The sequence below is a fragment of the Parasteatoda tepidariorum genome, chromosome 7, assembly GCF_043381705.1.
Source record: "Parasteatoda tepidariorum isolate YZ-2023 chromosome 7, CAS_Ptep_4.0, whole genome shotgun sequence".
Lineage (NCBI taxonomy): Eukaryota > Metazoa > Arthropoda > Arachnida > Araneae > Theridiidae > Parasteatoda > Parasteatoda tepidariorum.
In genome coordinates, this window is record NC_092210.1 from 77,852,695 (window position 1) to 77,870,863 (window position 18,169).

The window sequence follows — 18,169 nt, forward strand, 5'->3', positions numbered from 1 at the left end:
TTGCGATACTTTGTTCTTTTTCTCTACTTTTCTTTACTTTACTTATCTCTTTTTTCGGTAACCTGCCTTACGTTTTTCTTCAGCTTTTACTTGTTCAATTATTCTTCTATGGTTTTAATTTTGTTAAGTTTTCATTAAAATTATGTTTAAATTTAGCATTTCTCCAAATTATTTATCTTTGGTGACAGACTCAACTGAACACGCAGACTCATAAATAACGCAGCCGTTTTCTCGCCAAAGATAAGTGGTGACCCGGTTTTTTGTGGATTTATCGCCTCTATTCCAGTTGGTGGATTGAATTCTTCTCATATGCAATTGTACAACATTAACATTTTCCATTGAAATTTCCAGAATACTGTAAAATATGCCATTGCCGGAAGATAATAGTTCAGAAGCAGTACCAGTGTCGGAAATATCACGAATAGCAGTCAAACCTCCACCTTTTTGGAAGAATAATCCTAAATTGTGGTTTGCCCAAATCGAAGCCCAATTTGAAATTTCTGGCATTACAAGAGAAGACACAAAATTTAATCATGTTGTTGCCGCCGTTGAATCTCATATTTTGGATTCCATTCAAGACTTGATTATCAGTCCACCTGGAAGTAATCAATATTCCGTTTTGAAGACACGACTCATCGAAATCTATGCTGAGAGCGAAACTTCTAAATTACGAACTTTATTACAAGGTGTTGAAGTTGGCGTCCAGCGCCCATCCTTACTGTTAAAACGAATGCGAGATTTAGCAGAAAAGCATTTCAACGATGATTTACTAAAATCACTGTGGCTTGATAGACTACCAGCTAATATAAAATTAGTGTTGGTTGCTTCTAGTGAACAGTTAACTAACTTGGCAACTATGGCTGACCGAATTCTAGAGTTTGTTTCAGCTAACTTTTTACATAGAAACCATAAGTTCGAATTAATCCACGAAGTATAAGCTTAGTATAGGAAATCCTAAAAAGTTTTAAAGCCCCTCCACCAAAAAAAAGAAGCGTTGTTCTGACTATATTTATTATGGTGGTAGGTGGTTATTGGTTTGGTAACTATATCTTACAATGGACTAACACTTCGTAGGTAATTTAGATATTTAGAACTTATTGTTGCCAACGTTACGCATCATATGACAAACCGATTCGTTCGTTTACTTTCCAATGGCTGAAAATAATATGCAAGTTATTATTTCTTTGTACAGTGGTCGAACAGAGCAACAAGTTAGAAATGAAACAAAGCAAATCAGAAGACCTCCTCCTCCTATAGTAAGAGTTCCAAGCAGACGATTTCAAAAAAGACTAGGGGAACCAGATGGAGCTGATGGTAATGAAGACAAAGCTTTTTTTATTTTCTTATTTTTCTTTTTATTCTTTAATATTTAGTTCGAATTGATTTCATTTTAATGCAGCTGACGTGATGGAGAAGGAGATCTTCAAACGGAATATAATGAATGATGTTAAAGACGACATGGCACTCGTTCAAGTAATCACATCGTAAGTAGCTTGATCAAACCATGAATTCAGTTTTATTTTTTTTTTCTGTGTTGGTATAAAGGGTGTTCCGTTATGACAACCCTTAATATATATTTTCTAAAAATCTTGATCAGAAATGCATTTAAAAAGTATATACATCAAGGGTTCCAAGTTAACACTTAAGGAAGAGAGAAAAACGCTTTCGAAATCAGTTTAAATACAAGTTAAGAAGGCGGGACTGAAAACAGTAAAACAAATATAGCTGCCTGATTAAACTTATGGGGGTTTGCAGTTTTGAACCCAATCCAGAAGACAAGGGAACTCTTGGCTCGAGTATTGGGAGAAATTTGTCTTCGTGGTGGACTTTTTTGATGGAGCTAACCCGCATTTGTGTTACATGGAGAAGAAGATTACGAGAACCTCCCACGGATAGCCTGACGGCAAAGGGACTCTAACCCATGATCCGTCTACCACTGAGGATATTTCACGTCAGCACTGTGGTCGGTGCAACCCGGATGCGGAATTCGTATCGACTGGGATTCTAATTCGGTTCGCCTCATTGGAAGGTGAACGCTCTATCCCCTGGAGAAATTTGCTCTCGTGGAGGACTTTTTGATAGAACTAATCAGCATTTGCGTTATATGGAGAGGAAAACTACCCATTTTTAGCCCGACGGCAAATCATTTCTAACCCATGATCAGTCTGATATTGAAGATTTTTTACGTCAGCACTGTGGTCGGTGCTAGTCGGTTGTTGATTTCGGGGTCATTGCTGGGTTTCGAACCCGTTTCACCTCCTTGGAGGGTGAACACTCCATCCCCATAGCCATCACGGCTCTACATGAAATAATTTAATTTAATTTAATAACCGTCGTTGAACAGCTGACCCAACTTTGGGTTTACGACTACTAATGTGTAACTCAGTAATTTTGAACCCAATCCAGAAGACAAGGGAACTTCTAATGTATATGAATGCTTCTTTCTTCTTTTTTTTAAGTGTTCCTCTGTACAGATCAGTATCTACTCCAGCTGGCCTCTCAGCTGCACATCAGCAGCAAGCAAATGATGTAAATCCGTGGGAAGATCCTAACCACAGGTAACAAAATTATATGATATAGTTCTCACTTACAACATTAAAATATCTCTAACTAAGAATAAAATATTATCCCTCTAGCTTACAAAAAAAATTTAAATTCTTCTATCGCTATTTTATCTTGAGATATTTGATTTGGAAAATTTGCCTGCTTTATCTTTTAATACAATATTCCTTGCTAGATGCAACTTTAATTAACAGTCATTAATAATTCATAGATTTTTTTTTAAAGAACTTAATGAAATGAATTTTTGTGGATTTAATTTATTGAAAAATTTTTTTACTTGGAATATAAATCTTTGTTTAAAGACTTGCTGGAATGTAATCGTAATACTGTTCCCAAATCTCATTTAAAATCGCTATTTAACTAAATTTTTTAGTTGTGATAGCAACAACTCTTCCTATATTTAATCGTGTTATGAAGGTTAGATTAAGATTTTTAAAAATTTGTATCATAAGCAAAGAAATCCCCATTTCCAAAATTTTTCAACCCTCAATATAGGCAGAAAAATAGGTTTTTCAACTGGAGTATTAAGGATTCAAACATCATTAAAAGACTATTTAAACAAAATAAATAGTTAACAAGAAAATAATCTTTTGTACATTGTACATTCGTCTAGTTACAAGCCTGTGAAAGTAGCAGATTTTTAATAAGGGTGTCCAACGATAGGGACTGACTGTTTTCAAAATTAAAAATCTCGGAAACAAAAGATGATAGAGAAGTTAAACTAACAATATGTTTGTCGCGAAGCTCGTAAAAATTGTATACAGAATTTTTGAAATTAGTTACAAAAGTTGCCCACAAACCAGTTCCATCAGTTTTAGCATTAAAATGTGAAAGGAGGTTGTCGTAACATCATAGCAAGCTTGCAAAGTCTTCCGAATTCATTTGCTGCTTGTTTCGTTTAAAGTTGTATTAAAAGAACACGTTATATTAAAAACACTACAAGTATAATAATATTGGATGGCGAGTTTTTCCTAGCTTTTTAGACGTAAAACTCAGTCAAGAGTAGTAACCTGGAAGTCTTACGACTTTTTTTTTCCCCTAGCTTTTTAGACGTAAAACTCAGTCGGGAGTAGTAACCTGGAAGTCTTACGACTTTTTTTTTTCCTAGCTTTTTAGACGTAAAACTCAGTCGGGACCTGGAAGTCTTACGACTTTTTTTTTCTTCTTTTTCCTAGCTTTTTAGACGTAAAACTCAGTCGGGAGTAGTAACCTGGAAGTCTTACGACTTTTTTTTCTTTTTTTAAAAAAAAAAAACGAAAGAGGTATTTATCTTAAACTGCGCTTATAATTGCGGAAAATAGCTGTTTTTTTTAAATATTTATATCAAAATTTCAAGATCAAAGATTTTTTTAAAATATATTTTATTCATTGTGCATTACATTTTGTTGTACTCTGTAAAAGGATTTGGTATTTTAAATTATAACAAATCCTTTCTTTCATTTCTCTGATGTAATTAACTCTTGATCCTTGCAGAGGATTGTTTTCCAGTAGGCAATCTCTCGCATCGTCCCGTGGCAGCAGCAGAAGATCAGTTCACAAATCTCATCACAGGCGATCTAGTTCCGTAGACAGTCAAACGAGCACTGACTCTCGGCACAGGCGGCGGTAAGAATCAAAATTTTGTTTTATTGTCATGAGGTTGAAAATGATGATTCCCAAGAATAAAACTCATGTCTTCAACAATTTATAGTTACCTATGCTTTTTCTTCGAAATGTCTTTTTAAATTTATTTTAAAATTAACAATTTTATACTTTGCTTTTTATTCGTCTAAAGAAGAAGTCTCCAAGAGTCTTCATGGATTCTAAGCTTTACATTTTCTTCCTAGAATAAAACTCGGAAGATCTTCATCAAATAACGAATTTTTGCTTTGCTTTTTTCAGTGAGGAATAAAACTCAAATCGTCTTCTTTCGTTATTACGTCTACGCTTCACTTATTTACACAAAGAATAAAACTGAAAAAGTCTTCATAAATTAACAAATCTAGGCTTCTTTAAAGTATAAAACTAAAAATGTGTTCGCCAATTAAATTTCTACAAGTTACATTTTTTCTGAAAAGAATAATTATAAATATCACAATTTATTTCTATTGTCTTTTTAATCTCAAGTCATCTACAGCAGTGTTCCCCAACCCCCGGTCCGCTGACCGGTACCGGTCCGTTGATCAAATGGTACCGGGCCGCCCATTCCATTGAAATGGAATTTAAATTCCTAGGTTTAAACCACAAATTAAAAATATCTGTGTTCCATTAAAATTTTATTTATTGAAAAAAAAGTGGCCCCCGAAGGTAGTGACATAAATTTTTTAATGTTTGTAATGTATCATTGTCTCCGATTACCCCCAGATGGAACCGTCTCACTGCAAAGAAACAAGCTCAGGGTTCTCATTGGTTTAAGGTTCTAGTAAGCTAAAATGTTAAATCACTTTATATTTATATTTTGGTGCAACTGTATTTTATTTTGATGGCATGTTTAAATACAATTAAATTAAAATAAATAAATCAAAATAATCTGAAATATGAACAATCAACTCCCCTCCCCCCCAGCGGGCCGCGGTAAAATTATTAAACTTTGACAGGTCCACGGTGATAAAAAGGTTGGGGAACACTGATCTACAGTATCTCAAGCCATCTTTATACGTGGACAATTGCGCGATCCGTGAGAGAACTTTTTAGTTCCACGAAGCAATTGTTAATGAACTTAATGTTATTATTAAATAAACTTTAATTAACAATTATCATCACTTAACTTTTCTGTCTCATTTTGGTTGACATGTTAAATAAAATTTCATTGAAAGCAAACATTGTGCTTAACTGAAAACGTGTCTTCTAGAAAAGCATTTAATTAGAAAAAAAATTTAAAAATCGCTTAAAACACGTCAATTTTGCTTTTGAGGAAAACACTTAAAACCCACTCTTTTCAGTTACGAAACTTTCATCTTCGTCCAAAAAAATGAAACAGTAGTTTGCGCAAGCTTAAATGTTTTCTATTTGGTGGTCCATGAGAACCTAATAATTGGTGACCACTGACCTGTAGCAAAAACACTTACCATTCTACCAGTTAGTTTTTTTATTTTAGTTTTTTTTTAAGAATACAATTAGGAAATTCAAAGTCTAGACATGATCTAAACACTAATTCATTAGGTGAACCGCAAAGTAATGTCGCCTCTTTTTTATGTTTGTTATCAAAACCTTATTTTTAATCTATAATGTATTCACCCTCGTTAGCAACAATCTTTCAATGCCGGATCGAAAATCAATCAAAATGGATCGAAAAAAAAAAGGAATTGGTTTTTAAGACTAACGAATATTTAATGCGCCGAAACGACATTACTTTCCGGTCCCCCTAATGTACGTGTACGTACAAAGTGAATCCTTCACTTTTTCCACATTTGCGTGTATCTTAAATTTTTAAGATTCTTACTTTTTCTCACAATTCCGAAAAATATATTTTATTTTATTTTATATTATAACCGTCGTTGAACAGCTGACCCTACTTTAGTTTTACGACTACCGATGTTCTATTCCGCAGCCTTGTAATTTTGAACCCAATCCGGAAGACAAGAAAACTGCTGGGTCAAGTGTTAAGAGAAATTCGAAAAGATATTGGGTTTTTTCACTTTTGATATTATACGCTTCGTTGCTTTTATTTTTCAGAAAATACGCTAGGCGATATTGTAAATATTTCGCCATATCTTCGTAAACAATATGGGGAATCAAGCTTCTTTTGTACATAAAACTCATTTTTCAAAGTTACTTATAGCCAAAAACAATTTTTGAATTTTCGTTATAAACAAAAATTAATTTATTTACATATCGTTGAAAGATTCGCCAACATGTCAAACTGCATAATGTTAAATAATTTGGTGTAAATACGTTCGGGGACATGGTGGACCTTACGGCCTGCTTTAAAACATCTTCGACCCCTGGTTTGCGTACTGCATCCCAAAGGTAGAATTTTCTATATGATTTGATAAATATCAAACAAAGCAAGCTTCCAACAAAGCAAAGCTTCCAGCTCTGAACAATCTAATATTAGTTTTATCGCACTTTGTTATGAATTATTTTTCTTAGGTTTCCCGTGTTTAGTTTTCTTGTGTTAGGTTATCACAAGTAAAATCAACATTAATAACTCTGTAACGTATGGGGATGACGTCACCAAATTAATATTTCAAAAGGTATGGGAAATCATATGTTTTTTCTATTTTTTTTATTGATGACTATGTTTTTAAAGAACGTTTCGCTGAAATTAATTAGTGGAAACTCAACAAGAACTAATGGAATAGAATTGAGTTATGGAAAAATTTTGATAAATTCTGAATATCATAATCTAAATGATTATACGCTAGGTTATTCTTTCTTGAACTTCTAACTCAGATTACAGTAAATCTAATAGTATGAAGTTGCACCGGAATATATAGCAAGTAATAAGATAACTATTAGCTGCCATGAATGTGTTTAATGGTGATATTATAGAACTAATCCGTTTCAGAGGGCAAGTAAAAAATTTATTTACACAAAGCCAATATTATGCACCTTTGTAGAACTGGCTCTCATTTCCACAGTAGTTATAACGGCAATATTAGAAGTATTTAATACCACATTTAATTAAGTATTACTGGCGTCAATAATAGCTTGGAAATTTCTTTACGACCTTCGAAATAAATACCGATATTAATTCATGTGGCTCAAAATGATTATAAAAACATTAGTATCGTTACTTGAATTACAATGAATTAATTTTGGTAATTGGTACAAATTGAAATAAAGTCTTATAGTGAAAAAATAAATTAATGGAAAAAATTAGCTTGCAAGAAAACGGAAAGTTATGGAACGGTAAAAAAGAATTTCCAAATTGTTATTAACACCAATGATGCTTAATAAAATGGATCATAGGAGAAAATAAGAAATCTTTCGCTAAAATGCTATATATTAATGAGAAAATTCTTTATCTATCTAAAAAAACAGTAAAAAATCACTTTATTATTATTGTTATGAAAGATCCTAAATTAATTTTAGTAATAGGTATTGATGCTTTAATTGGTGTTTTAATAGTTACTAAATATACTAATTTATACTAAGATTACTGTGGGAATAGGTTTTTACGGCTCACCGAAAGGGATAGCTACCACAGAAAATTAATGATTATGGTAATTTTTGATTTTCAGGAGTTGACCTCGAGCAATAGCATTATGCCAAATGATACTCATGAATATAATTGACTTTTATTTTGATAGGATGAGCTTATAAAGACATGTTTTACTTAATCTGATAATATAGAGCTAAAAGCTACTGGGAAGTACAAAATATTTTGCGTAACGGTTTTTTAATACAAGTATCTATGTAAATTTTTTTTTTTTTTTTTTTTTTTTTTTTTTTTTTTTTTTTTTTTTTTTNATTCATAATGGAGGTAAAATTGATTAGAGTGCAAAAATTCATTGTTTACTTTGGTAATATCACAAGAGAATAATAATTTAAATATAAATTTAATGGAGATGAGAAAGCAGCTATTCTTGAAGGGTATTTTCTTAAAATCGCCCATAATACCGATTGTTAGAATTCTATTTAAAAATGAAATTAAAAAGGTATGCTTGCTAGAAGTCACAAATTAATATTTAATTTTAATTTAATATAAGGAATAAAAAACAAAAAGAATAATGAAACTAATCAAATCACTAGTGAAAAAAGAGAAATTCAAATTATTTGATAGCCCAATGATTCAAATAATCATTTTTCAACTTCTGCTCTCTTCTCAACCAGTTTTGATGCTTTGAGCCTAGATTCCTCAGTTGCAATTCATTTGATTACAATAACGAATTTTTTTTTTCTGGCTTAGTACAATTCTTTATGTGTATATTTTATTTTTGCTCCATTTTTGACAAGTACACTATTTAAGTACTAATGGTGGTTATTACGGTACATCCCGTATAGGTATCACTCCTGTTAAAGTTAAGTGGATATATCTGGGAGTAAGTGACTTGTAAAAATTTTCAGCGGAAACTACTGATCGTAATATCAAGTACACAATCTCCGGTAACTGAAATGTGTTGCATTACTTTGCGGAACCGAAATCTTTGTATGATTAAAGCACATCATCATCATACAGTACAGGGTGTTCAGTGTGGGACTGACTGATTTCATATTCTCGAAAACAAACGAAAGACAGAGAAATGCAAAACGGTAAATTGTGAAAGTTGTTAAAATTTAATGCAGAAATTTTACAATTTAGTTACAAAAGTTGCTAACAGATTGCGGATGGCGCTATTGACTGAGTTTTTGAAAAAAACGCAAATGTCGTAGAACTGTAATCTGATCTGTGATGGAAATTATGTTACTNAATAAATAGGAGAAAATTATATTTTTATTTATTTAAAAGCGACGGGTTAGTTTCAACGGAGGACGGGTGCATTGTTGAACAAGCCGTCCTCGGGGACGGGTAAAATTTCTGTGTTTTTTCGAGCCCTGCTAGAATTAATAGATCTGGGCATCGTTGGCTTGCAGTGCCATCTGTTCGAAACTTTTGTAACTATATTCACCTTGTTGTATAATATTTTACAGCTTCAACAATAGACATACCGTTTGTTTCGTTCCTCTATTACCCTTTGTTTCCGATACTTTTCATTTTCAAATCAGTCACTCCTCTGCGGGACACCTTGTACACCTGGTGTTGAGATGGTGGGGTGTATTATTGTAGGAACTATAACTTTCATCGGAGGGTTTCTCAGCAAGGATATATGAAAATGTGTGAAGAAGGAACTGTTCGCATGCAGAATCTGAGAATTCTGAAATCCGGGAAAAGTTCTCAAGGTTATATTCTTTAAGACATGCCAATATGTCAATTGTCAACATGTCAATTTTCTTTCAGTCACCACCGGAGTAAAAGAAGTTCAGACAATGAAAGTGAGATATCAAAATCATCAAGAGGTTCCAGATCTTCAAAGAACGGAACTTCTCACAGAAAAGCAAGGTAGGCAAGGTTTTACAATATTAAGTAATAATATAATGACATTAAAGGGGTCATTTTGGGAGGAATTTGAATCCGTTACAGAACTTGTGTTTTCTCGTTAATAACAGATACTTCACAAAAAAAATTCCTTAGGAAACAATTACCAATATTTTTTCATTTATTTATTTTTTTAAATTTAAAAATGCACCCCCAAGCACAAAATTCTTCTTTTGAAAAAGGAAGTCGATAAAGGTATGGGTTTATAATTTTTAAACTGCAACTCCGTAAAAGTTATGGTTTTTGGATTTTTTTTCCCTTTCCAACAAACCAGAACCTTACTTTCACACATTTGCAAAAATAGAACCCTGATGAAATGATCTCGATTCTCCGGTAATTTTAGATTTAGAAAATTATGGGTTGATTTTACAATAATTCTTAAAAAGCAGGACCTTTTACAGAAAATCTTAATAGAGATCACTTATTTCTGTTGTTTTACACTAAATCCCACACATTTCTTTTTATACAATTAAACAAGATTTATTAAAAATGACACCAGCATTGTTGGGGATCATCCTCCATAAAAGTATCCTTTCTTTCGCATCTTTTCTTTCCTTATACCATCAAACTTTGTTGTCCGGACCAATATTAGAAGGATATTATCATTTTTTAATATAAATGTTGTTTTGCCAAAATAAAATTTGTGAAGAAAAAAAAAACTTATTATTTTGAACTTTCTTTTAAAGAGCAAAAAATCTACTTAGGAAATTTTTAAGATATTCAAATCGTACTTGTTTTATTAATTGCCAAATGCGATTTATTACAATATTAAGAACTCTTTTCGCACATGCGCAGTATTAAGGAACTCATACCTTGCGGTACTCATATCTTGCGCAGTTTTTAACGAATTTGTCTCAAATTTTAAAACAATACTTTTGTAATCAATTTTAAATTGATACAAAAGTTTCGTTTAAGTTTATTGAATATTTTCAAAGTTACAGCAGAAGCACGTAAGACAAAAAATAGTTTCTTTATATAAAATGTCCTTATCTCCACAAATATTTAAGCTAGGTTTACGAAATTTTGTGCAATTGTTCAATATAATAACCAAAATAATAGTAATGAGTTGCAAATTTATTGCTACATTTTATGGCCTAGGTTGTTCAAAAACATTTTTTCCATTTGTAATTTATTGTCGGTCCCTTAAAGCTTGAAAAGCTTTAAACCTCATTGATATGTATGAGAAATCCGACGATTACTGCTAAATTTATAAATTGATTCTCTAAGTGTTTTTTGAGAAATATCAAAAAATGTTTTAATATCGAAGTGTTTCTATTATTTTGTCCAACCCGTCTCCGTTTGACGTGGCAGAATAAATTTTTTTGAGGTATCTGAAACCATCTGTATTTTTTTTTTTTTAGTTACGCTTATGAAACGTGTTTCCAAAAATCTAAATTAAATAAACGGTACAAAAATTATTATTGAAATTCGCAAAATTATTAAAATTAAGTACTTAAGGAATAAAAAATTATGGGAAAATTACCTGATGCTGATACATGTTGAATGTGTTGCCTGTAACGTATCAAGCTATATTAAGAAACAGTTCTTTGTTTTGTTAAAAAAAAACATTTATTTCACACCGCAACAAATACAGCGACAAATATAAAGTACCGGTAGCGGGATAGTTAAATCTTATAAAACAAACTAGAAAAAACAAATATATGAAAATATGAAAACTCAAATTCCACAACAAAAACTAATCTCTAAAAAATCAGCAACTCTCTGTTGTTCTATAAAAAATCTTCTAATTTTATCGTCTGCTTTTATTTTATTGTTTATCTCCTTATGTGCTTAGTTTATTTTATTCATGCTTTTGCTAGCCCGTTATTTTTTTTAATATTTTTAGACTTACTATCAGAGTACTACGACTTTTTAGACTTACTATCAGAGCCTAAGGCTCCTATACTATCAGAGCTGACCTATCAAGCAATATTGGAGCAAACAAGTTCGCAAGTTAGCGTTATGTTAGTATTGTGCTCATGTTAGCTCTTCGCTCCAAAAATAGATGATGAGTTGGCCTTAGTATAACCCATATCAAAAGCGCTGTTGTCAGTATCGAATGATACTGGAGTATATTTTCTCTTTTTTTCGAGGAGTTAAACATGTTGTATGCTTAATCCAATAATGAGAAATCATCGTGAAATATCAATAATAATAATTAAAAAAAAATTTATTATTTTAAATTGTGCCGTGTACGTGTGTTTTTCAGTTTTGTGCATACTTGCGTAGCTTAATTACAACCGAATCATTGAATACATTGGGGAACATTGTTGCATTAAAAAATACTTGATTTCGCCTGATTCGGGTACAGGGATTTCATATCTAAAATAATTTTTTCTCCAAAAGCTGCATTTTTTAAATGACGTTTTCAGTCTACATTTTGTCTAAATATACAATTTAAAAACGTTATATATTGAAAGGGGTCGCACAAATATTGAATCAAGGGAATTAAGGTCACAACATCAGGATTAAAATTGAACAGGAACCCTTGATCGGAGATGTCGTCGTACGCGACTAGGAGCGCTTAGCTATTATGACCGGTTCAGAAGCACACGAAGAAATAGTTCATAATGGGGAAGTGCCCCTAGCTGCTTTTGACAACATTTTCGGTCTTGAGTTATGCAATTTTAATCCTGATATTGTGCCCTAACTCCCCTAGAAGTTTGTCGCAACATTTATGCAACCCTTTTCAATATATAGCTTTATTAAACATGTACATATCGACAAAAAAATGTCATTTTTTAAAAAATCTGTAGTTTGGAGGCATATTTAAAATCAGCAATACGAAAGTATCTAAGATATGTTAAAAAAAATCTCATGGAACAAACAACGCAAAAATTTGTTCCCCAGTATTATTTTTTCTTTGCTTGGTATGAAGTACGGATATTTAAGTAGTTTAAAATAAAAGATTTTTAAAAAAATATCAACTGAATTAATTTTTTTCCAGGCATCATAGTCGAGAGAGTGGGAGCGATTCTGATTCCCATCACAGGAGCAGGAGGAGAAAGCACAGGTAATATTGTCTTCGTTAAATAATCAAACAATTTTATCACATACTGTCAACAACAAAAAAATTGCACTTTGTTTTGAAATACTTACTATTGGATTTAGCCTAACTACATTTAAACGTACTAAGTCTCGAAACAGCTTTGTTTCTAACGGGATTGTTTTATACAAACGCTATCAGATAGCTGGGATTCAAATCTGGATCAGTTATGTACGATTTATTATTATTATCATTTTGAGGCCGACCGAACTGTGTAGGGGTCAGGAAACTGGCCTTACATTGGAAAGGTTCTGGGTTCTAACTCCGAGCAAGGTATGGATATTTTCTAATTCTCTATCTGTTCTTACTGTGGGAGCAACGTTGGCCCACCTAATGTGGTGCTACTGAAAAAGTGGCCAACAAATCTGCCCTGTAAATGCCTAAATTAACGAATGTTAATACAGTGGACATTGGAAATAAAAAAAATATATAAATATTATTTTGAGCTATGGTAATTTCTGTACTGGTTTAAGATGATCCCGCGCAGATCAAATTGTTCTGTCTGAACCATTCATTGAATTTTAAAATAAGATCAAAAACAATTTTATAGCGATCGTAAAAAAAAAAAAAACATTCCTGTCAACAGTCCGATGTTGGACTTTGAATCATGGAAGTTAAGACTCTGTAATTACGTAATCAACAGTACGATGGGGCATTCTTTGCAAGCATTGCCAATAAAATAAATCTCAATCCCTATCAATTGATAGTCTTTTTTTTTAAACTTTTGCCACAATTTGAAAATTAACAACAGTTCATTCTGATTATTCATCATCATATTTGGCATGGCAGCCGTGGTGTGCCAAGCTATTTAGCTGAATATTTCTCAAGGACCCCAGAACAACTTATTTTTTTACCTGAACTGCCAGTCTTTTATACAAATTACTTTAAAATCTGATTCCACAAATTCGTTGTTTTGGGTTTCTTCTTTTGCATTAAGTGTAGGGCTTTGGCGTAAAAATTTTCTGTACTCATCATTGTTGGGTTCCTCATTCATTCTGGCTGTGTGAGCAACATAGTTCATTCTTTCAGTTTTAATAGCCTTGATGATTTCGGGCTCCTTAAAAATTCGATAGACTTCTGCGTTAAATCGTCTTCAATAGAGACCATTTTCTTTTGCACCTCCCATACATAACTAGGTTTTTGAACCATACATTAGGACTGGCCTAATGAGAGTTTAGAAACTGAACTCTTTTAATGAGAGTAAAAGAGAACTACTTTTTAATGAAAAAGTGAGCACTCAATAAGGTGCTACGCCCAAAAAACTTTTTTTTGCCCTATATGATAAGAGTTGGGTTTTCAGAGGTGATGTTGTTTTGGTGTTAACCAAAGATCCAAGGTCATGTGAGACCTGGACAATGACCCGTGGAGATGAAAATATGATAGCTAGTTTTGANTATAAAGGACACAAAGTATAAACTGTTGATGTATTCAAGAACAGTAAAACATAAAGTGAACCATTAAAAAAAACGTGAACCTGAAGTGAACATAAGAAAACATTAAAAGGTCACAGGTAAACGGAGGTCCCAAGTTAATATAGGTCAAAGAACCAATACAGTCCATGACAAATTGTCAACAGGTAAGACAGAAGAACAAGGCGTAATGAGCCAAGAAAATCTCAAATGTAAAACAAAAGGAGGTGTAGATGTAAAGTGGTAAAACAAACAATTATCAAATACAATTAAAAGGCGACGCTAAAATTTGTAAAGCAAGGAAAGGCAATGTAAATAAGCCAATTAAAAGCACAATGTAGTGAATAAATAGATTAAAACAGAATTAAAAAGCGAATGAGATAGATAAAACAACAAAACGTTGTCAAAAAAACAGGAAGCGAACAGGCGGGCAGCCCAACAACCGGGACTGAGTTTAGTTCGTGTAGAGCAGATCCAAAATGTCATCAGGGTATGTCAACAATAATGTCATCAGATCCAAGGTATTTAATACCAGGTAAAGTTTAATACTAATGATGGCCAATTTTTAAATGATTAAGGTGAATCCATAAGGTGTTTTCCTGTACTGGCATAGGCTTGGTTTTGGTGTCATTTACTGCAATCCCATACATTTTGAAGCTACCTCTGAAGAGTAGAAGGCTTTTCCAATAAATGCTTTCTATTCATACTATCAAACGCTGATTTAGAAAAAAATAAATGAGTGATGAGTGTCAATACAAATTGATTTTTTAAAAATCTGACTTAAACAGAAGGTCAATAGAGGATTTTCTTGCTATAAGCCCACATTCGTAGCTACCGATTCTGCTTGTTAGAATACTATCATATTGTTTTAAAATTCAATATAAATTATAAACTTATAGCAAGTGTATGTATCAAATTAATAACAAATTAATTATTATTTTCTCGAATTTACTTTTTGTATTAGCGAAAAATGAAAATATTTACTTATAATAAACTTTATAAATGTAAATTTTTTTTAAATAATTGTTAAAATTGTTTACTTGTTAACAGTAAACAAGCATACAATATATTCAAAATAGATGCAACATGTTGATAAACATAAAATTGAATTGTTAGTTGTCGTTTATTACTTAAAGATGTATAACTACGTCTCTTTTAGTTACTTTAATAAATAATATTAAAACAATTAGTCTCATTAGCTCACTTGTCAATACACAATTAATAAGTATAAAATTAAAGTAGTTTTTTCAAACAGTATATTCTATGAAAAAAAGATACAGACTGTAAATTTTAGTGGCCCCACCTATCGATCCGCAAAGTAACTACACAGTTATGTAAGGTAGATCGCATAATGGGATAATACACTGGGATCCTTCCTGAATATTATCCCGCGAAAAGTGTCCTTTGTCTAAACAATTTGGGAAACCCTGACGAAATTTTTGTATCGATGATGTTCTGAATGATGTGATCTTTTGCAGCAGTAGTAGAAGAAGAGAGAATAGTTATCATTTAGTAAATTCTGAATCCCAATGGAAACAAGTTCAAAAACAACAGCGTGAAAAAGAAAGGTGAAGTAGTCTTCATGTAAATGTTATTGTTATATAATGATAACAATATATATTGATAACATGTTTTCTTTATCTAGGTTACAAAATGCTGTTGTTAGAGATCTTTCAAATAGGAAAAGCGGGTAAGAATAAATTAACTATCCTTACTTGATTGTTTTATTTTAACTATCGATATATATATTTCTCTTACACGGCGACAAAAAAAAAGCCTCATTACAACTCCCCGAATGGCAACGCTTGAAAATCGACCAATGATTGCAGCTAAAAATGTCGCATGCCAAATCTAGCTGAGATGACTCAAAATATAGCGCTTTTAAGAAAGGAAACTGAAATAACCAGAGAGAGCATAAGCTAGGCAGAAGTGAGTAGTCTTTGTCGATAGATCTCTATTTTAGTATTTTGTCGAAGGCGCTTTTTTCACGCCAAAATTTTAACCTTTTTAAAGAGATATCAGTTTTAGAAATTTCATCTTAAGATTTTATACTATAGCACATTTCTAATAGGTTTAACGAATTACATGCCATTTATTTGAATTCAAATTTATTTTAATGACTTAGTACTTACTAAAAAGATGTAATTTTTTTTTAAAAAAAAGGTTGTTATATTGATTTGAATGATTGTTTTGAATTCTTAGAATTTTGTGCATTTGCGAAGCAAACCATATAAGATTGCGTTGCAATTTTCGGGGGTTGGTGAGCGTTAGCGAGCAGGGGGCGCAGTCCACTAGTTATTATTAAAAGAACTTTTGCATATTTTGGATTTAAATAATGAAAAAGAATTAAACCTACTTATTCAGATATACTAAAAATATTATTTTTGTGCAGGCTTTAAACAAAAAAACGTAGAGCTCATAATTTTCAAAAGACGTGGAGAAGTTTTCAGAGGTTATATAAACTTATTGCGATCTCTACTTATTTTAATTTAGGTCTGAGAAAAATAAAACTATTTTTCCATCAATCGCACTTTTTTAATTTTTTTATTATTTCTATTGTCTATTAATTTGTTCAAGTCGGAAATTTCGATTGGTGAAAACTTGAACGAAAATTGTAATTTGTGTAAGTAGACATACCTTCAGTTGAAATTTGATCATTCTAGCTAGTCAGAAAAATGATACGTTTGAAACCTGTTATGTCATTAACCGCAGAGCTACAGAGTCATTAACCACAGATCATAATAACCGTAGAATAAATTACATAGTCATATACATGTCTAATTGAATACTACTGTTAAAACGATAATCGCATTTTCATACGAGCCTGATGTAGAGTTATCTGTGAAGAAAAATAGTTCCAAACTTCATTCTTTAAATCAAAATTTTCAAAACTCTTCACAGAAGCTCATGTAGTTACCATGGAAATATCCTTTTTGTCTCTCGCTACTTTTTTTACTTTAATCGACTCATAAGAAATTCCAGATCTGATTTAAGAAAACACCCTTCCAAATTCGTTCAAGGAATGATGCCGATGAGCTGATTTGTTTAATTTTATGACGTCCTTACAACAGAACGAAACGAAACGATAGAAGAGGTAAGAGTAAGAAGGTTCTAAGTTACACAATTTTGTAAAAATTGAGATTTTTAGGATAAATATTTTATTTAACTATACCACATTGAATTATTTTGCAACTTCTTTAAATGCCGACTAGGTGGTCGAGCGGTTAGCGTGCCTGACTGCGAAGCAAATGGATGCGGGTTCGAATCTCGCTCAGGACATGAATTTTAGTCTCTGTGTGGTGGCCCACCCTATGAACGGGTAATGTTGTTCGCTCCGTGACTGAAGTGCATAAGTGCCCACCGGGGTAGCGTTATAGAGTAACACTTCCGGCATCTTCAAAGGCAAATTCAGTGCCTGCTTTATATATTTAACAAAAAATTAACTTGACAATTTCAATGAATAAAGTCATTCAATGACATATTTAGAGCGATTTTGGAGTGAACGAAGGTTCCAAGTACATTAGAAAACAAACACTGAACAAGTAATTTTATTTTATTTTTCATTTTATAACGGTCGTTGAACAGCCGACCCAGTTTTGGGTTTACGACTACTACTGTTCAGCTCCGTAACCTTGTAATTTTGAACCCAATCCAGAAGACAAGAGAACTCTAGAATCAAGTATTGGGAGAAATTTGCCTTTATGGAGGAATTATTGAGGGAACTAACCCGCTATTTGCGTCACATGAAGAGGAAAATCACGAAAACCTAGCACGGTTATCCCGACGGCTTTAACCTACGATCCGTCTGCCACTGAGGATATTTTTACGTCAGCACTGTGGTCGGTGCGACCCGGGAAAGGAATCGTTTCGACAAACCATCGCTGGGATTCGAACCCGGTTCCCCTCATTGGAAGGCGAACGCTCTATCCCCTGAGCTACCACGGCTCTGGACAAGTAATTTTAACAAAACTGTCTTTTGGTTTGCAAATTGAAGTGAGAATGTTGTGACTTAAGCAATTTAAATTAATGTTATTTATAAATTTCGAACATTGGAACCTTGTAGGCCAGATATAAAGGCAAGGTATAACCTTGATTTTCTATTGTCAACGTATAAACTTTTAAGTCAACGTAAGTCAGTTTATTCAAACTAAA

General features: G+C 32.5%; 1 protein-coding gene across 1 annotated transcript in view; it reads left to right on the forward strand.

Moving 5' to 3' along the window:
• LOC107447560 (band 4.1-like protein 4) overlaps positions 1-18,169 on the forward strand; it is a gene marked incomplete in the record, with an annotated part of 78,546 nt that overhangs the window by 52,270 nt on the left and 8,107 nt on the right. The window contains 8 exon segments of the mRNA XM_043045995.2: positions 1,193-1,314; positions 1,400-1,484; positions 2,460-2,558; positions 4,036-4,167; positions 9,425-9,526; positions 12,510-12,575; positions 15,496-15,585; positions 15,663-15,707. Of these exon segments, the coding sequence (XP_042901929.1) occupies positions 1,193-1,314; positions 1,400-1,484; positions 2,460-2,558; positions 4,036-4,167; positions 9,425-9,526; positions 12,510-12,575; positions 15,496-15,585; positions 15,663-15,707 (741 nt within the window).